At 37.0% G+C, this 24,996-nt stretch overlaps 1 protein-coding gene across 1 annotated transcript; it reads left to right on the top strand.

Moving 5' to 3' along the window:
* On the top strand, positions 1-22,446 carry LOC144453162 (uncharacterized). The gene is made up of 10 exons (XM_078144442.1): positions 1-1,257; positions 2,198-2,281; positions 3,455-3,588; positions 3,925-4,009; positions 5,148-5,249; positions 6,195-6,344; positions 13,749-14,085; positions 18,090-18,211; positions 18,895-19,101; positions 19,325-22,446. Exons 1-10 carry the CDS (start codon positions 1-3, stop codon positions 20,207-20,209), a joined length of 3,363 nt encoding a protein of 1,120 aa, XP_078000568.1. The 3' UTR covers positions 20,210-22,446.
* The last annotated feature ends 2,550 nt before the right edge of the window (positions 22,447-24,996 follow it).

Raw genomic sequence — 24,996 nt, 5'->3', positions numbered from 1 at the left:
ATGTCGTATCGTCAGAGTAATTTCAATCGTCGTAGTGGAGGGGGTCAGGGGAAAACGTGGCAAACGAGTCCAGTTCAGCAAAGACGAGGAAATCAGCGTGGTGGTGTTGGAGGATTTTCGGATTCGTTGTTATCGATACCTAGTTTGTTGTCGCTAGAAGTTGGACGCCAAAACCGACAACAACAACAACAACAACAACAACAACAGCAGCAGCAGCAGGAACGAGCCAGTTACTCAAACCGTCTCGGGGACTATGCCAATACCGGCCTTTTGGGCAATGCCCCGAATGATTTACCAAGTTTTGGGAATAATCGCCAATCGCTGCTTGGACCAGGCCCGTCGTCTGGAGCTAGCTATGGATCGGGGCTTGCAGGAAATTACGGCGTAAATCGCAATCGTGGTTACGGTGGCCGTGAGTATGGTGATACTGGTAGTAGTGGGATTGGCATGCAGGCTGTAGGGGGTCGACAAAATCTGGGAAGCATGGATGAAGCACTGGCTGCCAAAGTCCGACTACAACAAGCAATGCTAGCAGCACAAGCCTTGCAAACTCAATCTACCATGCTGAGTGGAAATAGATTCCAATCTGGAGGGGGTGCTGCTATGGCTGGCAGAGCTCAAGATTATGACAGGCGAAGAGATTTGAGTCCTCGTGGTGGTCAACAATTGGGACGTAGAGGGCAGCAACAACAGTTCAGGAATCGAGATAACAGGAACCAAGATAGAAATCGAAACCAGTTTGCTCAACAACAACAGAGAAACCGTGACAGAAATAGACAAAATCTTAACAAGAAAAATGAGAGCAGAACACGTCAGCAACAACAGCAGCAGCGACAGCAACAAAGAAAGCGAGACAGTACCTCTAAATCAAAAGAGCAAGACAAAAGAGATAGCAAAGAACGGAAAGATGAGTCCAAAGATACCAAGGCAACCAAGTCAGACAAAGATGAAGCTAAATCACATTCTGATGTAGATGATGGGGGCGTGGATGTGGCAGATGAGAAAGATGAGAATGAAGGAGGAGAAACCATGGAAACTGCAGAGGTAGCGACGTATGATCCATCAGAACCTACGGAGGAAGATACAGTAGAAAATACAGAAGGAGACGAGAGTGGGAGAAAGAGGAAGCGGTCGGAAAATGTTGAGACAGAGGATTCTCAAACACTGGATGATATCTCAGTGACCATAAAGAAGGACAGTGATGGTAGAGCTGTGAGTGAACCACCACGAAAGAAACCAGCAGTTGCTGGAGACAAGGTATGTATAATCACAGGGCAACGGTAGATTACATGTAGTAGTAGTAGTAGTGGTGGTGGTGGTGGTGGTAGTAGTAGTAGTAGTAGTAGTAGTAGTAGTAGTAGTAGAATAGTTTATTATATATGACACGAGGTAAAGTATGGCAAATCTACAAAAAGAGTTTACAATACACAACCTTGCAGCCAAATGGGCCTATATGTCACCTTAGCGAATAAACGTAGCTACATGTAGAATAGACTCTCTCACAGTCCTCGGAGCTTCGCATAAATGGCTAAAACTTGGGTTGTTTTGTATGTACTGGTATCTACTACATAATTATACTCGAAGCTCCAAGGACTGTGAGAGAGTCTACATGTCGAACAGATTGAGGAGCTTATTGCAGTGAAGAAAGTTATGTACAAGGCAAAAACAGAAGCTAATATCTGCTGATGTATAAGTTGCCCCTTCTCTTTAAAAATGCTTTCTCAATAAATCTTGTCATATTTCTTACTTTTCTTGTACTTTAGTTTTTCATTGTTGGACGAATCAGGGTAATCATCTTCAAAATCAAAATGTATATTCCGAAGATCATTGTATAAACTACGTTGTAAAAATAAAACGTACTTCATTTTCGACAACATGTAGGTGAGAGGATGGTCAAGCTGAAAGTGTCAAACGCTTAGCAACACTTGTTCTCAACGTCATCGCACATAGTCATGGCGAAAGCTTGACCACGATCACGTTTGACAACCGTTGTTGCCAGGCATATTTGCATATCTCACATGACGAGATCTGCAACGAGATATAAAATCCCAAAGTGACAGTCATTAGGGATATTAAGATTTTTATAAAATATTGGAAAATGTTGTTTCATTTGTATAACCATGTATAACAAATTTCTCTAAAAAACCGAGACAAGTTTGGCTTTTTCAAAAATTGATTTGTTTGTTGTGTTTTACAGGAAGGTGATGAGAAGTCAGTTGAAACTGACCCCAAACCAAACTGGTTTTGTCATGTATGTGAGGCTCGCTGTACCAACCTTAAAGTAAGTTATTCTGTGTGGAATCAGTAAATGTAAGATAAACGTACTAAAGGAATGTCACATGATGTCATACAAGCTCAATAAATGAAATTTGTTCCTTTAGGCTAAAACCTCCTCACCCTCCTTCTAAACAAACATTCATAAGTATGTAGGGTTCTCCCCAATTTTGAAAAATGAGGGGGTTGCCTCATTTACATATTAATTTGTATGTCATTAGTTAGCAAAGCTGCAAATTTCAGATTTTAAGATTTGACAGTGAAAAAATGTTTTCAACATAAAAAAAAACTTCAATCAAATAAATTCTTATTTTTGGCAATGATCCATTCTGCAAATGAGAAAAAGAAAATTTCAAATTACTTTAGTTCGACAATTTCAAACTTTAATAATAGCATAATTCATCATGGCAAAACAGAGGGGTGACCCCCCACCAACAGAGGGGTGCTGCATGAAAACAGAGGGGTGGTACACCCCTCAAAAACCCACTGTGGAGAACACTTTGTGACATCGACATGTTTGTTTGTGTCTGATGACCATGTAAATAGAGAAAATTGTAGAGGTCACTCCGCTATGATGATTGTATGTCACCTTAGCAGTAAATTTTAATCAACTTATCAACATCTCAGTAGTGAATACAGAATCTTTTATCACTGAAGACTTGAATGTTTTCGAAATTTGGTTGGAAGTGTGAAAATGAAGTTCAGCACTCGCGTTGGTACAAGACCCCCTCGCCGTAAAAGAGCAAAGTTTGTTTATTGATGTTTTGTGACATTGTGGAATCGCACCTTACTACAAAGTGACAGTAATTTATGTAGAAAGTCAGTAGTTAAGTTTCGTAAAGAATACAAACAAACACACACCAACTAGCATGAATGTATGAACATTATGAAGACATTTTAACATGAAGTCTGGAGGTTACAATATATCTGTTGATGGTTCAAAGATGCATTACATGTCTCCCCATACAGCGCCATGTATTCTGTATGTGTTGGGGGGTAGTTGTCTCCTGACAGCACCCTTGGTTTACATTTGTACGTTGTACGATGCAGAGATGGTGAAATTTGACTTTCAAGACTTGCTGGACATCAACTACAGCTGAGAGGACGAAATCATCTCACTTTGTCCTTCCTTTAAGGTACCAAGTGTAACATTTGACCTATAACCTTTGACCTGTTATAGAACTATGAAAACCACATGAAAGGAAACCGCCATCGTCAGAAAATGGATCAAATCAAAGAGTTATCAGAATTCCAAACCAAACAAGCCAAGGCAAGATTACAAGCAGAACGCCATATTAAGAATGTATTGGGAGAGTAAGTATTAGTGTGAGTGTGTCTGTGTCTCTGTGTGTGTGTGTCTCACTGTATGTATGTGTGTGTGTGTGTGTCACTGTATGTGTGTCTCACTGTGTATGTGTACATGTACATGTACATGTATGTATGTATGTATGTATGTGTGTGCGGATGTATATATTTTTTTAGGTATGTACATATATGTATGTGTGTGTGTATGTATGCACACACATTTTTAATACATACATACATACATACTTATGCATCATTTATGTATTTGTTCATTTGTGTATGTCTGTCAGAATGTGTGTCTATGATTGTTCTTGTGACTAATTAACTTGTTACTTTCTTTACTAGAAATGACAAGAGATCTTACTGTGAGGACTGCAAGGAGTACTTCCGAGGTTCTATCATAGAACATAGGAAAACATCTTATCACAAGGTATGTCTATGTAAATGAGATGATGATGATGATGATGATGATAATAATAATGTAACTGGCAGAAGAAGTACCATGTTTTAAGATTCTTCAATATCACATTTTGTCCCCTCTGCTGTATTTTCGATTTAGCTTGGTCTAAACTGTGGCCCCATTGTTCGTTACCAAATCATATTGCTCCCAAAATGTCGCCTCCTGAGGGGAAAAAAAACAAGAGTGAAACGTACAGTTTGCACATTGTAAATTGTAATCCATTGTTTACTCAAGGCTTAATATGGAACTACTACAAATGTATTGTGGTCTAAAATTTAATCTTCTGAAAAGCTGTAAATTGTAATGGTCTAAAATGGAGTATTCGTTTATTGGTCAGAATCGGTCTAAAATGGGGTCTGGGGTTGGCAGTATTGGGCACACACCCCTACCAGAGTTGGCCCCTGATACCACCCTTGGTTGCGGTCCCATGTTTTACTATAGTAAATTACTAATGGAGTAGTTTCAATGATTTATCATTATGGGGCTTGTCACTTCAACACACAAGTTATTGAAATGTGTTCACAATGAGAAATCCTAACATAGTAGTATAATTACATGAAAAATGAAGATGCCACACAACACACACACATACACATGTAGCACACACAAACACACACCTCACACACACATGTACACACACATCATACATACACACCACACACGCCTACACACACGTACACACACACGCACACACACACGCACACCTACACACACACACACACACACACACACACACACACACACACACACACACACACACACACACACACATGCAACTTCAATCCACCAAAAGGAACAATTATGGAGGTTCTGCACACAGTGGGATGGAGAAGTAGAGACAAGTTACCATGTTGATTATCAATTGGAAAGTGAAAATAATTGAAGCCATTAAAATAACAAAGTCCATTTGTAATGTTTTCAGCAGAAGCTTGTTTCTACTGCACTATGAAAGAATCAATATGATTGGGTAAATACATCCTGCTGTGTGTTTTTTTCTGTTATTGTTGTGTGTCTATCTATGTATTCAAAACAAGTCAACTTCATTTCTCCTGTAAAAGATGACGAATGATAGATATTTTAACCTGACACCTTGATTGTTTCTTTGTAGAATGCCAAAAAAGATGGCCGACCTCATTGCCGAGTTTGTAACGTGACTTTCAAGACACCCAAGAAGTTTGTAGCTCACTGCAATACACCGGGACACAAGAAGGTAAGGGGACTGTCTGTTTTTGTAGCTCACTGCAATACACCGGGACACAAGAAGGTAAGGGGACTGTCTGTTTTTTTAACTCACTGCAATACACCGGGACACAAGAAGGTAAGGGGACTGTTTGTTTTAGTAACTCACAGCAATACACCGGGACACAAGAAGGTAAGGGGACTGTTTGTTTTAGTAACTCACAGCAATACACCGGGACACAAGAAGGTAAGGGGACTGTTTGTTTTTGTAACTCACAGCAATACACCGGGACACAAGAAGGTAAGGGGACTGTTTGTTTTTGTAACTCACAGCAATACACCGGGACACAAGAAGGTAAGGGGACTGTTTGTTTTAGTAACTCACAGCAATACACCGGGACACAAGAAGGTAAGGGGACTGTTTGTTTTTGTAACTCACAGCAATACACCAAGAATGTAAGGGGGACTGTCTGTTTTTGTAACTCACAGCAATACACCGGGACACAAGAAGGTAAGGGGACTGTTTGTTTTTGTAACTCACAGCAATACACCAAGAATGTAAGGGGGACTGTCTGTTTTTGTAACTCACAGCAATACACCAAGAAGGTAAGGGGACTGTTTGTTTTTGTAACTCACAGCAATACACCAAGAATGTAAGGGGGACTGTTTGTTTTTGTAACTCACTGCAATACACCAAGAATGTAAGGGGGACTGTTTGTTTTTGTAACTCACTGCAATACACCAAGAATGCAAGGGGGACTGTTTGTTTTTGTAACTCACTGCAATACACCAAGAATGTAAGGGGGACTGTTTGTTTTTGTAACTCACTGCAATACACCAAGAATGCAAGGGGGACTGTCTCTTTTGTCTCTCACTTCAATACATGTACACCAAGACACAAGAAGATATTATTAAAGGGGAATGTTTGTTAAGAAAGAGCCCACACTGATACACAACAATATCTGTATTTCTTTAGGTGTATGAAATAGCCCGCAAGAATGCAGAGGAAGAAGCTAGAAAGAAAGGGAAAGAATTCAATGAAGACGAGGAAGATTTCCTGCCACCTAACATGGAAGACTTTGTCACTTTAGATGCTGTTGGATTCGAAGATAGTGATTCTGATTCGGTAAATACTGTATACAAGTTATATATAGTGTACTCTTATTTTATACCAAGGGTATTAGAAAGCTAGCTTGCAACAAGTGTTTTCCAAACTGTAAAGAAAGTATGGTGCTAACATCGTCCTTGCTACCAGGCTGCCATGCTTGGCAGGTTTCTACCGTGCTGTGTTCTCCCCACTGTAGAGAAAGCACAGTGCTAACATAGTACTTGCCACCCAGGCCACCATGCTTGGCAGGTAGCTGCCATTTCTGTTACTGCTACATTCGTCTGTAAAATCATATGCGCCATAAACTATTTAGACGTTGAACCAGTGTACACAGTTACAGCTATGATTTTCTGTCAAGTCATCTGTTCGCTATCCAGACTTTTAACCGATTTCTCCTAAATAAATGACAAAAAAGGCAAAGTCTTGATTAAAAACAGATACATATATACTATACGAACCAACTTTTAAATATTAAAATGAGAATCACTGGTAATATAAAAATATTTGCCACTTTCAATTTCATTACCTCTGTATGACTTACAGCTGAAAAAAATTCAGCATTATAAATGAGAATTTTAGGTAGAGTGCACTGTGAGGACAAGTTACACTGAAAATAAAACTTTTGAAATCTCTTTTCAAACTTTGCCGTAAGGAAGATTGCTTCTGACCCTCCTGAAAGAATAACATAAATCCTGTGTAAAATAAATGACAGCATGCCCACAGTTCTATGTAAATTCATTGAAAAATGATACCTGTAGCTGTACTGCTCAAGGGTCACAGAGAGGTCAGGAAAGTCAACTATTGCGTTTGGGTTACTCATGATCAACCACACCCCTACCTCATCTACAGTGGTACCCTTTAAAAATGAGGTGCTTCGCTAACGTACAGCATTTCTAGAGATGGACTTGAATTTGGTGTTCTCGTATTGCTTACTGTGTACTAACTCACAAGAAACCGTGTCACAGGTATTTTCTGGCTGAATGAAGAAAAAGTATTTGAGAATGTTATGATTGTATCTGCACAAGCTTAATTTAAGAAAAAAAGAAGGGAAAAAAATGAAAATTAAAACAATTGTGATTCTGATTTGACCCATTTGTTATGATTTTGTTGGACAATTTTATGATAGAAAACACTGTCCACATCACAAAGTCGGCTATGCCACTGGAATCAACGTTTATCAAGACCAGATGAGGCCCAGTCATATTTAAAAAATGTCCATATGAATTATGAAATCTTAAATTTCTTAGCTTATCATCATTGCATAGTACTATGCTATCGACTTCATGCAGGTACCACGTCTTAAGTGTTGAGGTTCATAGTATTGTAAGCTCTCCTGTGGATATCTAATGCTTCCTTTCCAGGTGTATTGCATTCCATAAACTCTGATTGCCGTTCACAAGATATCTCTTCCGTATCTAACATTAGAACATAATAGAAGACATGCCAGAGTGTTCCCAGCATAATATCTAATGATTGTAATTCACATCATTCACACCGAGTGTCCGTTTACCATTCTTCCAAGCCCTGATGTTCATTAAAATGCATAGATTGACAACAACTTCTACAAGACATTTCTTTCTTATCCAAACACTGTAAATACCGAAACGAAGGCTAAAGGCATACCCAGGCGATTTCAGTTTGAAATCTGTTTCATTCTTATCATTTATACATGGTCATGGTTTCCTTACGCCAAAGTCCTAAATGTACATAGTTTGCCCTACTGTAAAGACCCAATGTCCATTGATAAATTGACATAGTTTGCCCCACTGTAAAGACCCAATGTCCATTGATAAATGTACATAGTTTGCCCTACTGTAAAGTCCCAATGTTCATTGATAAATGTACATAGTTTGCCCTACTGTAAAGACCCAATGTCCATTGATAAATGTACATAGTTTGCCCTACTGTAAAGTCCCAATGTCCATTGATAAATGTACATAGTTTGCCCTACTGTAAAGACCCAATGTTCATTGATAAATGCACATAGTTTGCCCCACTGTAAAGACCCAATGTCCATTGATAAATACACATAGTTTGCCCTACTGTAAAGACCCAATGTCCATTGATAAATACACATAGTTTGCCCTACTGTAAAGACCCAATGTCCATTGAAAAATTGACATAGTTTGCCCTACTGTAAAGACCCAATGTCCATTGATAAATGTACATAGTTTGCCCTACTGTAAAGACCCAATGTCCATTGATAAATGTACATAGTTTGCCCTACTGTAAAGACCCAATGTTCATTGATAAATGTACATAGTTTGCCCTACTGTAAAGACCCAATGTCCATTGAAAAATTGACATAGTTTGCCCTACTGTAAAGACCCAATGTCCATTGATAAATGTACATAGTTTGCCCTACTGTAAAGCCCCAATGTTCATTGATAAATGTACATAGTTTGCCCTACTGTAAAGACCCAATGTTCATTGATAAATGTACATAGTTTGCCCTACTGTAAAGACCCAATGTCCATTGATAAATACACATAGTTTGCCCTACTGTAAAGACCCAATGTCCATTGATAAATACACATAGTTTGCCCTACTGTAAAGACCCAATGTCCATTGAAAAATTGACATAGTTTGCCCTACTGTAAAGACCCAATGTCCATTGATAAATGTACATAGTTTGCCCTACTGTAAAGACCCAATGTCCATTGATAAATTGACATAGTTTGCCCTACTGTAAAGACCCAATGTCCATTGATAAATGTACATAGTTTGCCCTACTGTAAAGACCCAATGTCCATTGATAAATGTACATAGTTTGCCCTACTGTAAAGACCCAATGTCCATTGAAAAATTGACATAGTTTGCCCTACTGTAAAGACCCAATGTCCATTGATAAATGTACATAGTTTGCCCTACTGTAAAGCCCCAATGTTCATTGATAAATGTACATAGTTTGCCCTACTGTAAAGACCCAATGTTCATTGATAAATGTACATAGTTTGCCCTACTGTAAAGACCCAATGTCCATTGATAAATACACATAGTTTGCCCTACTGTAAAGACCCAATGTCCATTGAAAAATTGACATAGTTTGCCCTACTGTAAAGACCCAATGTCCATTGATAAATGTACATAGTTTGCCCTACTGTAAAGACCCAATGTCCATTGATAAATGTACATAGTTTGCCCTACTGCAAAGTCCTAATGTCCATTGATAAATGTACATAGTTTGCCCTACTGTAAAGACCCAATGTCCATTGATAAATGCACATGCCATTCTCTGTACTATATCATGTGATATTGTAGCTGGCATCACTGTATGCTGGTTACTGGGTAGTGTTCTACACCAAGGCCTAAGATGGTCTTATTTCCCCTTTGAAACATCCTGTACATATATGTACACCGGATACTTACATATATTTGATGTGTTTATGTTCTGTTTCTGTTTCAACAGCAGTGACTACCAATGGTGTACATTGAATCAAGATGGCCCCATGTTGGGTATACATACATATGGAACCAAGTTGGCCCTCACATATATTCCCCATGTTTAAGTCAACTTTTACATACATTGACATAGCAGACGTGCTGATTCATTCCAGTTGTCCCTGCAGAGATGATTCCATGCTGTCGTTCATTTTATGTATAATCCTTCAGTTCAAAACACGCCATTCTCTGTACATATTCTCTGTACATATTCTTACTGTGATTCAACATTCATTATTATTTTGACAAACTTTGGTCTTTTCGTAAAATGCTTGTCCCATCTAGATACAGACAGTTTTGCCACCCTGGACCGGTACTTGCTGTATGACAATCATAGTCCACCTAAGGGGTCTGCTTGGTATTTCTAGTTCACCTAAGGGGTGTGCTAGATATAGTTTCTCAATGCAGTGCATGTTTCTAATACACAGCCATGCAGAACAATGTAATTTATTTTGTTCATGTACATAACAGTTAAACCATTCACTCTCGACAATGAATACATACACACACATCTAATGTAGTTTTCTCAGAAACGCCCATACTTCACATGATCTGATGTATTATTTGCATTCCAATATCTACAAGCCTTTCTCTGTTAATTCTTAATCTGTCTAAATGTTTGACATCCTGTGTTATTAAAGCTACATGTATATAATTACAGTATTCCACAACTGTTATTGATGCTAATATGGCGCATCAAACATAATACAAGGTGATACGAAATGTTACAAATTTGAACCCCTCACACTTCACCTTCAACCCTCCCCTAAATATTCATTGCATCTCTGCACCTCATTTACTACCCTTCCCCTAAATACTGATTGGATCTCTGCACCTCATTTACCATCCCTCCCCTAAGTACTAATTGGATACCCATCGTCCTCACCGACCAACCCCTTCCTCTAAATATTGATTGGATCCCTACTGCTCACTTACCACTCCTCTCCTACATACTGATTGTATTCCTTGCCCTCACTTACCACCCCGCCCCCCAAAATACTGATCAGATCCCCACCCCACACCTACCACCCCTCCCATAAATGTTTATCATTTAATGTTATCTTCCTATTCCCCTCCCTTCACTAATTATTTTCATGGAGTGCAGTGTTCTCCCTGGAATGTTACCACAAGAGGGTTCAAAGACCAGTACAGCTTCTATCCTTGCCAGTCAGAGACCAGGAAGGGGGAATATTAGATTTGTTGGCTGTTTTGATACCTTTTGTAAGAGGGCACTCACACAAATGACAAGAGATTTGATATCCTTGTTAGTTTATTCAGGGAGAACACTAGCTATTTTGATTTTAAAGCAGATGGCCAAAAGAAAGTAGATTTTGATAATATTGTGTGGTTTCTTTACTTGTCAGGCTAAACAGCACCACACTCGGTTACATGGTATCTTGTCTTGTCATGTCTTATCATTATCACATCATGTCACAAACTATCAATCATATGTCACATCACACCACATTACATCACATCACATCATGTCACATTGTGCCATCACATCACATCACATCACATCACATCACATCACATTATACCAAAATACAAATATGTTCATGTAATTATGTAATATTGTATCACATCACATCTCATCACAAATTATATCCTTAGTGCATGACATCGTATCCGTAGCACATACCATCATACTAAGTACATAATGTCATGTGACCACTAACAATATGTGTAATCTGTACAGATAACCCTCAAATTACCCCTATTCCCCAAACAAAAATCTCTCTCACTCTTAAAATACCCATACACCTTTAATATACCCTTTAAGGTTCCTCCTCCATTGAAGTCTTTATTCACCTATTGTACCATGTAGGCTGTTTTATTCTTCCGTAAAGTCAATATTGTACTCAATCTTAAAAAACACCTTTTCCTTTGCTTTCATTTCATACAATTCAAATTAACATTACCTTGTACCCAGTATACCCCAAAGACATGAAGTTATTTGTCATGAATACTGCATTAACTTGACACACTTTTACATATTGTCCCTGGTCATACAAGTACACATTGACGCCAGTTTTGTTTTCAGTTTTACATGACTTGTACACATGTTCAGGTTTATACTGCAGCACCCCCTGGACCATGGAGCTAAACTCACACACTCTACATAATGTACTTGTATATCAGATTCAGAGTCTTCATCTTTATACTGCAGCACCCCCTGGACCATGGAGCTAAATTCACACACTCTACATAATGTACATGTATATCAGAGTCTTCAGTTTTATACTGCAGCACCCCCTGGACCATGGTATTAAATTCACACAGTACACATCATACTGTTAAATGTGCATACTGCAGCACCTCTAGGGCCAAGGAATTAAATTCATACACGACATACTGTAAATATATATCAGAGTCTTCAACTTAATACTGCAGCACCCCCTGGACCAAGGAAAACAATTTATATGCGACATGCATGCATAATAAATTATCTGAATTAGTAAATAACTGGAAGACGTATGTAGTATATACATTAGATAAATCGCATACATTTTTCAATGTATTTGAATAATGTCACACACATATATACATTTTGATATCAACACTTATTCACGTGAATTACTTTCTTGACTGGATTACACATGTTTGGCTGGATTTGTTTTGTTCAACTTGTAGTTATTTGTGTACAAACAAATACCCCCCCCCACACACACACACACACACCCAACCCCACCCCTGGTAGCGAGGATTTAGCTTCAATTTTAGCCATTAGATGTACTCTTGTTGACAATAATCACATATACATTCAGATTTCAGTGCATTTGATCCCTGTCCAGATGCTACATATTAACTGTTAATGCCAACACATATCCAAATGTGTTAGTTCCTTGTAATAATAGATTTTTATTTGTCATTATTGGTTGTATTACTTGAACAAATATACTTGTATAGCAGGCTAACTTGTACATTTTCCACCCTATTTGGCCAACTTACTTGATGTAACATTTTGCCCCAAGGATCCAATAATATGATATACTGTCTAGAGTATGTTAGTGTCATGTGACCCCCTTGAAGAATCATATGCCCCACTTGAAGTATCATGTGACCCCCTTGAAGAATCATATGCCCCACTTGAAGTATCATGTGCCCCACTTGGAGAATCATATGCCCCTTTTGAAGAACCATGTACCCCACATGAAGTATTATATATGTATTACTTGAACAATCATGTGTCCCTCTTGATGTACCAGACTTGTAGGACCATGTGCCCCTCTTGAAGAAACATATTCCCCACTTCAAGTGTTATGTATGCCCCACTTGTAGAATCATGTGCCCTACTTGAAGTATCATGTGCCCCAATTGAAGTATCATGTGCCCCAATTGAAGTATCATGTGCCCCACTTGAAGTATCATGATGATATTTTTTGCAGTTGTTGCACTTTCTTTCCAAGCATTATTAGGCTTGATGCCTTAGATTTTACCTGCTATATTGTCTAACTTAGAGTTTATGTTTTGCCTGTTGTGGCCATTCTGCTTGAAGTGTAGCATTACAAATTGTTACAACTGGAAGTGTGAATACCAATATTGCCATTCCTTTGTCACAGCCACTTCCAGTTAATGTACCCCATATATTATATTTGGCTACAGTGCTTCAAACCTGCTGAATGAGTTTGCTCTTCGTGATGATGATGTCGTATTTTCTATATTATGCTTATTCATGCATATGATTATATTCTGGCCTTGTTATATTATGTTGTATTTCAAGTACAAATATCCCATTTTTGCCATGATGCACATTACTTCAAGTAGAACATTTCCCCTTTACACTTACATTACCCTTCAAATGACACATTTGCCCAGGCCATGTTACACTTACAGTGTCCTTCAAGTACATGTATAGTACCTGTCCTTTGTGGCCATACCTTTTTTGCATCTTACATATATTCCAATCTTTACATTTGACAGGAAACCCCTTTGTCTCTTCATATCATCTCATCAGCCATTTTAATTTCTCTGATTCAGGATGACGATTTGAATGTTTCTGGGTCTAAGACCCCATCTTCTGCAGCAAGTGCTGCTGCTGTTGCCACTACTAGTACTACTACTGCTGATGCAGCAAACACTGACAAACAGATGAAGGTCTCCAAAACTGACAATGTTGAAGTCAAGAAAACACAGGATGAACCAGTGTCTGATTCTGACCCTAAAGGTGGTCGTACTACAGCACCAATGAAACCCTCCATCACTGTCCCTCTTACTGCTGCACCCAAAGCAGCAACACCATCAGTCAAAGCTGCAGCCAGTAAGGATGTCCACCTTGACCTTGATCTTGGTCCCTATAACCCCGATATTGCTGTTGGTAAGTTGTCTTGAAACTTGCACTACATAACTACACAACCCCACAATGGATTCACACCTCAGTTCCACACATGGAACTTTTGAAACACAACATGACTGTTTGGCATCCCTTACATAATCTCTGCCGGAAATCTTCTAATTGTCCTACACATTTATGTTCCTATTACTCTGGGCAGTGATAGAACATCACTACCTAAAACAACGTAATGATGTGTACATTGCTTCCCTTATGTCATCCCTCCTGTCCAACAAAATGTCCTCCTCAGTAACATAACTTGTAGAGTACTGGACACTAATTTACTTGCAAGTGTTGTTACAACAAGGCAACAGTTTATGTCCTGGGAAATGTTTTCATTCATACAACATACCATGGTTCATTTATCTCCTCCTGAATGACTAAAACATCTCCAACTAATGTACCATGGGTTCATGTCTTTATTGGAAATGTTCCTGTATTTGGGTGACCAATTTATCTGTAGACACGATTTAACAGAGTATTCCATTCAATTTGTATTGTGGTAAGTGTTACAGACCTGTATTATCCCAGTGCAGATAATTATCGCTACATAATTAACAGTATTTCATCACAATTTATGATAACACATCCCTCTTGTACAGTATAGCAGAAGATACAGGAGAGATATAAAGCAGTGTTTTTTCATGGTGACCGTTCAATAACCCTGGTAACATGAGATACAGTCTAGCTATAAAACTTTGTTTTTATATGCTATGGTAACCATGGTAACAGGAGATTTAGCCACCTTTACACATTTCCCTGTGCAGCAATACATACGTTTTTTTTATAACCCTATTGTTATTCTCGGAGAGTATGAAATCTTGGTAGTTTTGGACTGCTCCCTAGAAGAGCTAATCTTAACTCTAGTTACAAGGAATGGAATATCTTGTAAGGTTCACATTTAGACATTTCTTTACTGACAAAATGTTGTAAACAGCATTTATTTTACTTAATCCCATTTTGGCAAAACACACGTTATATTTTATACATGTTGAATAGTTAGAGTGGCTAGCTTGGAATCTGCAGGCTGTGGGTTCTAGCCCTGTAGCTGCCATTTGTTTCTGAATGGCTAAAGTCCTGGGCAAGATTTGAACCATGATTGGCTGTAAAATTGAGGACCTGGTAGGATAGAGGTGAATGCCTTAATCCTATGTGCTTATAGAGGCTGCAGTGGATTGTATGCTGCCCAGGGAGTTGAGGAAGTATAAAGGACTGTTGTGCCATTATAGATCCGTGCCAGGGATAATAATTATAAAGTGCTTTGAGCAGTGTGGGAAAGTGCTATATAAAAACCAACATCATTATTATTACGAAGCTCTCACTATGTGATAGCACATTAAATGTGTGTATACAGTGGTTGCATATATCAAAAATGTGTATTTTGTTCCTATGTATGTATGTATGATATAACTGTGAACCTTACCAGTCAGGCCAGGTGTTGATTGACTACAGAAAATACAAATGTCTTCAGTTTTTCTTCATAAATGACTCATTTTGGCATGCCATCAACTCTCAAGATTATTTGCAGACCTTTTGCCAGTAAGACTTCATCAAGCCTTTCCAGTTGTAAGATTCATGTAAGATTACAAATTATACAATGTACACAATTCAAGGAATTTCCTTTAACAAACACAGAGCAAATTATGATGTGGATGGCATCCTGAAAAGCTAATACATTAAAGACCAGATTCAATGCCAGATTCTTGCATTAGTGTTATCTTATCAGTGGAGACTTAAAGGCCAGGGTTTCAGTCCCAGGTTCTTGCATTAGTGTTATCTTATCAGTGTAGCCATAACGATTACATAGAATTATTCTTTTGTTCTGGACCAACCTTTTCTATTTATATATGTCTGCCTGGCAACTTTTTCACACCTAGATTTCAGTGAATCCTAACTCAAACTGGGCCTTGTTCAATTTGTTGCAAAGAAGACTGTACTGTGACTATGTATCATAAGTCCCATGCATCCAGCATGTCGCATAGTTCTGTATAATTATCCTCAGATACTGTAAATTCTGTAAATCATATAATTCCATGCTTACACATCAGTATTATCTAATCAATGGTGCAGAATTGGATAAGTAATTTGTTACATGTATATACCTGAAAAGACAAACTTCTTGAATAGATTTGTTGTGCGGAGTTATAAGTTTTTCATTTCCAAGTGAACGGCATTGTATAGCTAAATGTGTAGATCAAGGTAGATCATACATATTGTACTCATATTGCATATTAATGAGGTAATTTGCATAAATTAGTGGATGTACTATAGGTATGCTAAAACCTGATTTGGTTGTTTTGTAATACATTTTGCGATATAATTTACATAATAGATTGACATTTTGATATTAAACCTGACTTGGTTTGCATATTAATGAGGCAGTTTGTTTGTACAAATATATTTACTATCATAAACTAAAACTGGACTTTGCATAAGTAATTTGCTACATGAGTAATACATACCTGGTTTGCATATTAATGAGGCAGTTTGTATACACAAATATATTTAAGCTAAAAACTAAAAGCTGGCTTGGTTACATACTAATGAGGTAAGTTGTAGGCGGGAATAGATTTATTATCATAAACTAGAACTTGGTCTGGTTTGCATATTAATGAGGTAATTTGCATACTTAAAATATATTAGCTATCATAAATGGACACATGCATATTCATACATGAAGTCATGAAAATGACACAACTTTAGTTTTCTTAATAATTACTGGCTGTTAATTTAAATTACCATTCTGTTCATCACATTAATTTGAAGCTACGATTTCATTGCATTGCTGATTGTAATTATTAATGTAAGGTAACAAATGAATTAGGGGGTGCAGAGACTACTGGGCACCGTATTGAGACTACCAAATTTACAAGGTGGTAGTTTGTTAGACCAATGGAAGTCAACAGAAAATTGCGGCCGAAAAAGTTACACGGGTAAATCTGACTACCATGTATGAAAATTAAAAACAAAATCCTGTACAATTAGTGTATCATGCTTTAGGCTGCGTTTACACTATGACATTTTCAAATAAAAATGGTAATGTTGTTATTTTAATACGTTTTCATGTGTTTACATGAAAAGCCGACAAGTGTTTTTGACGGAGTTGGCATCCATCAGAACTTAGTGGAAGTGACGTATGGGCATTGGTGGCGAACTTCAGTTTAACACATTGTTGACTGCCTGTATTGTTATAAAATTACAATAACAATACAAACAGTTGATAACAAGTGTAACTGAAGTTGATTATTAAGGCCTGTACATAACTTCCACCTAAATTCTGATCAATGTCAACTGAACTCTTAGTTTATAGCCATGCATGTGTAGCTCTTGGAGCAGAAGTTGTGGTGTTGACCAAGAAATTGAATAGTTTTCCCGAAGGCTTTATTTCTGTTGAAAATTGTCTGTGTTTTTAGATGGTGCTGAGACAGTTTTACTGACATACACACAAAATTTCACTTTTACTCAATGTGAAAAAACAGTTTCTAGAAGTGAATCTCAAACTTTCGATAATATCTCATCAACATCATAGTACACCATGGTGTTGTCGGTGGCTGAGTGGTAAAACCAATTGCCTCTTACCACTGCGGTCGGGGTTTGAACCCATTCAGGGTTTCATTAAATTTACCATGCTGTAAGTAAGAAGAGTGTCGTTCAGTTTGACTCTATCGAACAATGCAGGTTTTCCCAGAGTACTTCGGTTTCCTCTTGCATTAACACTGAACCCACACTGGACTTCTTGGGAGACAAGTGTTTATATACTTAAAGAACTATCCAGTATAAATAAAGATTATTATTTTTAAAAAATGCCGATGAGATGTCGGCGAAAATTCTTCTTGTAATGTAACTTTTATTTTTACAGAAATGTCTAAAAAAAAGCTGTTTTCTTCATAAAAGTCAGCTATACTTTTCTTGACAGCTATCATTTTATCATTTTAATCATTTCTGTGCACTGAATTTAGTTTGGTTTTGATTTGTTTTATGTTAATCAGGCCAGGAACACGTGGTACCAGTGGCTGGCTTCTTCTGTAAACTCTGCCATAAGTTCTACAACAATGAAACTAATGCCAAAAGTAGTCATTGTAAATCTAAAGGACACTATCAAGCAGTCAAGGTAAAGTATCAGTAATTTTCTGTTTTATGAAAAATTATTAAAATGCATAATTATATCATATCCCTTCAGATGTACCTTTATAAATAATTTTTATTGAATTGAAATTTGTTCATATCATTTTATCAAAAAAATTATTACATATTTAGATATTAATGCCCTTATATTTGCAGTCAAGGTAAAATATTACTATTGCAAATTACATATTTTATATTTTATTGAACAATTATTAAAGTTACCATATGGATGAGGATTGGGTATTTATTTTTGATTTTTAATTTACAAAACAATTTTATCATGGTTTTCTTCTTGAGAAATCAATGTGAAACAACATAGACCAAGTCTGTGTTTGTAACTCAAGACATTGCAAAAAGCTAAAATATGTGTAAAAAGTTTGTTATTGTAGGTACAATCATAAACATTTTTTACGTTTATTAATATTTTGCAATTTATTGACTTACAAACAAGGACTTGGCATGTGTCTTGTGGGTTTATGATACACCAGCATGTACATTTAGCTGTATGTGGTAAAAATGTACAGAAACTGGTGTTTTCTAGTCTTGTGTGTGTATAATACACATGTACATCAGTGTGTACAACTTTTCAATATCTTTGATTAGTCCATAATTTACATCTACTTCATATGTTGGGTTAATAAATGGATTTATGATTTCATTTTATTTTAGAAATACATGAACAAGCAGAAAGAAGCACTGAGCAAGACAATAGAGTTTGACAGTGCTTCAGATGTTGAAATGAAATCACCAAAAGCTGTTGAAAAGGACAGTACAACAACAACAACAATAACAACAACAACAACAGCAGCAGCAGCAGCAGCATCAACACCAACAACAATGGAAGCAGAGACAAAATCAAAAAGTTCCCTCAAAAAGGTAAATATGATAAAAATGTCTAGTTTGTTGGAAATTGAATTTCATGTATATTTGTAGATGGTGTACAGATTATACCTGCTGCATGGCTATATTTTTCTTGAATTAGCATTATTCTGTCATAAGTGACATATTAGTCACACGATGGTCACATGATGATCACATGACCTTGCCTATCAGGTGTGTTCTTCCATTTTCCTAATTCTAAATTACAAATACTTTGCAGGACAACTCTGTGGATGAATCTGGTAAATCCGAAATACAGAAAGAGGAAACAGGGAAAATGAAAGAAGAAAAACCAGAGACATTGAAGTCTGATGCTGCAGATAATAAACCCAAGGAAGATGACAGCAAGCAAAGCAAAGATGATGATACAAAAGGAGTTGAAAGGTTAGATGTCGAAGTTGAAAGTTCAGATGCAAAAGTTGAAAGTTCAGATGCAAAAGATGAGGTCAAAGAAACTCCAGTGTGTGAGACAAAACCAGATGAAACTGATGTAAAGAAAACACTGGAGGTGAAAGAAGAATCAAAGGAAGACAATCAGCAATCTGAGGTCAAAGTTGAGAGTTCACCAAAAAAGGAAGAGTCAGAGGTCAAAAATGACGACATTGTAATTGAAGACCCAGATGTTCAGACACTATTGGATGACATCGATGATGCACTGGGTAATAAAGATACTGGAGAACCTAAGATAGAGGTACTGGGTAATAAAGATACTGGAGAACCTAAGATAGAGGTACTGGGTGATAAGGCTACGAGTGAACCAGAGGCTGAAGGGATGGCAAAGACGACTGTGAAAGAAGAATGCAAAGATGAAGCCATGGAGGTTGAGGAGGCTACGGTTAAAGACGAGACAATTGAAGTAAAGGCAGGAGATAAGAAAGTAGAGGAAGATGTAGTGAAGGAGGAGTCTAAGGAGGATGAGAAAGATAACACTGAGGACAAAGATGTCAGCGAAAAGATGGAGACTGAGGAAGCACCAAAAGATGAAGAGGAAACTACGGAGGTAGAAACTCCAGCTGTAGGTGGAAGTACTATTACTACTCCACAGAGAGCTAGACGAGGTAGAAGTGCTAGAGGCCGAGGAAGGGGTAGAGGAAAGAAACGATAAACTAATAAACAAAGTCTGGTTGTAAACTTTTAAAAACTTTTCTATTTTGAGATGTTACCCAATATAAAGTCGTTATTATCTTGGTCTGAATAAAAAAAACCCTGTTAAAGTCTCAGTCTGTCTCTGATATGTTGTTTGTGATGTAACATGTAGCGCAAGCAGTGTTATTTTTAGGCAAATACATTCTGTAGTGTCAGAAAGTAGTGGGTCTATTTTATCATTTGAGGAACATAGAGTAAAATAGAGTAAAGTTTTTTCTACGTTATATGTTGTAGTAAGGGGTTCTTATTTTCTTTGATGAAACCCAATGTTTGCATCCTATGTTCTTGTATTAGTACTATCTTATCGGTGGAGTCATAAGGACTTGATAGCAGTAAACTTCTGTTTAAGGCCAACTTTATATACAGATTGTCAGACAACTGTTTTTCAACTCAATATCAATCGTAATCAACTTTTCACACAACAAGAACCATGAAAGCATTATTTGAAAGCTTTCAACCAAAGATTTCAAGCCTTTTTCACTATCAGTTACTACTTATCTGAAATTGACCTTCAAGTTCAAGTGTACACACTGTCATTCAAAGGCAGAATTGAAGTTGTTATTTGTATGTGACCAAGCTAATGAATGCATGTAACTGACTTTAGGTCATAGGTCAAATATTGCATGTTAATGATGTGATGTCATAGGTCAAAGGTTATGGTTGACCAATGACTGCATCACAAAGGAGACAAGTGTAAAGAGGAAAAAGTGGGACAGTTTAGGTTGAATATTTTGAATCATTTTGTCAGCATTAATGGTTCCATATTTGCATTAGTTGCACATCCCGATATATTAGCATATAATAATTTCAGCATTTTCTATACAATTTCAGCTTTTTTCGTAAGCAGTATTTTATAGAATTGTAAACTTTCTATAGATGAGCATTAAAACATTTGCTGCAAACTGTTGTAACTTTTCTAAAAGGTTGTACTGCACAGTTTTTTATTTCTAAAAAATTACAATGACAGCATTATCAGCGAGCTAACCCAGATACAAACTAAAAGTATTATTGAAACATGCTGATATAACCGGACGATGTAATTCTCGGTACCTGCCATATCATTTTAACTCGTGCTAGGAGGTCAAAATAGAACAAGACAGTCGATGTTTTCTCAGTACCTGCAGTAGCATTTTGCCTCATGCTAGGGGGTCAAAGTAGAAGAAGGTTGACTTATTCTTAGTACCTGTAATAGCATTTTAACTCGTGCTGGGAAGGTCAAAATAGAACAAGACAGTCGACTTATTCTCACATACGTCTATAGTCATGCATGTGTAGTGCGTGGAGCGGAAGTTGTGATGTCGACCAAGAAATCCAATAGTTGTTATTTTTATGGCAAACCTAGGTGGTAGAATTCTATTGCAGGTACCAACAATTACTCTCACAGGAGGGCAGTGTCTCTAATAGAGAGTTTTACTGAAGTGGCTGCATATTTAACATCACAGTGTTTACACTATCTTGATTACAGAGTGATTATATCCACATAACCACAACATTACTATCATCACCCACTTGTGTAATCTATGACAGGCAACAACAACAATACTTATTTTAGTTTGTATCTGTCTCAGTTTGACGATAGCTTGCTTTCCATGGTAGTACGTCCCTGTACTAAGTGTTTGGATCATATCTGCTGTTTACAAAGGATTGAAACTCTGTAAAGTTTTATCTTGATCACAGAACATTAACCAATGAATTATCAGGAATAACTGAATAGGAGTTGATTTTTGGAATAAGTGGAAGATATTAAAAAATGGTTACATGCTATTACTATACAAGGCAATGGAGAAGTACTAAGAATATTCAGTTTGCTTCTGAATCAGTTTAATTTCCATGGAAATAAATCAAAACCTCTCCTTCATATTTCAGTCTCGTCTGAAATATTTGTCATGTGTACACTGTTATTATCACTCAGTGTTTAGCTTAGGATATACCAGGAGTACCAAAAATTATTGGTTTATTTTCACAACTTTGAAAAAAACAGACATTGGAGAGCCTATCATTTTATGGTTTAGTACTATCCTTCATCGAATCTGAAGTTCTCTCTTTAAGGGTTAGAGATGATTCGAACCATGTTGGCATCCGGACTAAATGTTTCATGCTCCATCATTCATTATAGTATTGTATTGTATATGAGCTAACTGTCATGTGTACCACTCCTTTTTTCGCAGTTTCATTTTATTTCATTTTACTGTTGTCAGTGCATTGTAACAGTTGTATGTATTTTCAGTAATAAAAAGTATTACTAGTGCAAAATTGTACAAGTGTGTTTTGTTTGTATGATAAAGAGAAAAGTTTGCTTTTAGTTTGAACTTTCTCATTGTTGTGATGCTAGTAAGTATACCTCACACAAGCCAAGTTGAATGTGTGCAAACAAAAATATGGGATTTATACCGGGACCCTCATTGTTCTTTGTCACAACAATGCATGTTTATGTTACTTGTTCTGCTGTGTTCAAAAATCAGTCAAAACGTTCAAAATTACCATTAGTTTCCCCAATTTTTCTTTGATGATACTTGTGTTGGTATAATTATCCAATATTTTTGTTCATTCAGCTGGGAAATACTTGTGACATATGAGTTGTCACTACTCGTCTACCAACTCGTGGTGACAAAGACCCCTTAGGTCACTTGTATTTTCCTTGGTTGAACGAAGAAAAATCTTCAGAAATAATTATCTGCCTTTACTATAATTAGATGTTACAATATTTTTCTTCGTTCAGCCAATAAAATATGAATGACCAAAGGGGCCATTGTCACTACAAGTCGCTAGACGAGAAGAGGCAACCCTTAGGTCATGAGTATATTCCGGCTGAATGAAGAAAAATATTGGAGAACATAATTATACCAGCATCAATAACATCAAAGAAAATTCAAGAAAAAGTGTTGGCAATTTAATGTTATGATTCATATTTTGAACACAGCAGAACCAGTGATGTAGACATGCTTTGTTGTGACACAGATACGTGTTGTATAACAGCCATTATGTGTGGTCTTTCACATCAATCATTCTGAAATACAGGATAAACAGTGCACTAATAACAGACTGAGTTTATATGACAAAAATATTCTAAGACTGATAATTCACTTTAATTTCCAATCACGGTACAAATATACAGACAAGGGTTCAAATGAAGGGGTATAAAAGTACAAAAGATTTCAGCGCTGTTTTGAAAGATTTCAGACTAAATTAAATTACAAATTGTATTAAATACTGAAAGATATGTTTCATTCTTGCTTAATTTTGATACATGCATATTGGGACGATTCTACGGATTTGATCTCTTTACTACATCCACAAAGAAAATATTGAGGAAAAAAAAAATTATATGCAAAACAAAATATTCCTTGCACGTGGTTGGAACTATGCTGTCCTGTTCTACAGTATTGCCTGGAATTATTTCATGATTATTACAAATTAAATCAGCCATTAATGACGCAAAATGATGTATGATGTCCCATACCAATGCCCTTGATATCAATTCCTTGTAATGTGCATCAGTTTCTGGCTAGACTCTAAGAGTCATCGTGTCATTCCGCCCTCACCAGCCTCCTCTCTCCTCTCTGAGAGGGGTTGACTGAAATGAGGGTGAGGGTGACTCGTCATGGCGTACACATACTTTACAGACTAGTTTCTGGCTAGCTCTTGCACAATTGTACAAAGTGGCTGATATTAGGGGGTCTACCCATAGCTAATCCTGACTCCCTAGTTTGAAGTAAAAACACTGTGCAATCTATTGAAATGAGTGTTTACAGGGTGTGTACAATGCCAAGACTGTTTGACACAACAGACTGTCACCTCAATGTATACATGTTAGAACATGCCAATAATAGCCACAGTACTTTTGTATAATATACCTAATGTCATATCTCAATAAACTGCAAGGTGAGCATATACAACAGTGTTTTTGCTAAGGTTTGGGAACCCCGGTAACAGAAATGGGGAAAGAGGTAAAACTGGTAGTGCTTCCCATGCAATGTATCATAGTTTAGGTGGGGAACCCCGGTAAAATGATGTGGGAACCCCGGTAGATTTTACCTACTTACCGCCCTTAAATAAAACACTGCACAATCAGATATTGTACAAGACAGCACAAGTTTTGATCAAGAACTGGGTTCATATACGTCACTCAGCTGAAATTTCTGAGTTTACTAACCATGTGTACAGGCTGAATCTGCGACTCTGGGTCAAAACAGACATGCTAAGCTTCCAGGACTAATTCAGTCAGTTTTTAGAAGTTTTCATGATTTATTTGTGTCATATTCGAAATATTAAGTCAATATTCATACCAATTTATCACAGCCAATGAAAAAATGCCACACCCTAACATTTTAGGCAATGATGAATTTTCAATTTTAGCATAAATTATAACCATGCCCTAAAATGGCGATGATGAATTTCAATTTTAGCATAAATTACAACCATGCCCTAAAATGGCAATGATGAATTTCAATTTTAGCATAAATTATAGCTATGCCCTAAAATGGCAATGATGAATTTCAATTTTTGCATATATTATAGCCATGCCTTGATCATCTACTTTGCCTGCTTTGCAACATGTATAACAATAAAAAAAATTCAGTACTGTTAAAATTTTGAAAAGCAGATCTGAGATTTGAAATGACCAGACACAATATATTATCATAAACTTCTTTTCCAGGCCTCACAGCACTGTATAAGGACAAGACTATATTTGATAAAACATGACTTATGAGAGTGCAGGGGTGAACAAATCATTTTGTGAACTGG

Source organism: Glandiceps talaboti, chromosome 23, assembly GCF_964340395.1.
Source record: "Glandiceps talaboti chromosome 23, keGlaTala1.1, whole genome shotgun sequence".
Classification (NCBI taxonomy): domain Eukaryota; kingdom Metazoa; phylum Hemichordata; class Enteropneusta; family Spengelidae; genus Glandiceps; species Glandiceps talaboti.
The sequence above is the reverse complement of the archived record's forward strand: the minus strand, read 5'-3'. Positions and strand labels throughout refer to the sequence as shown.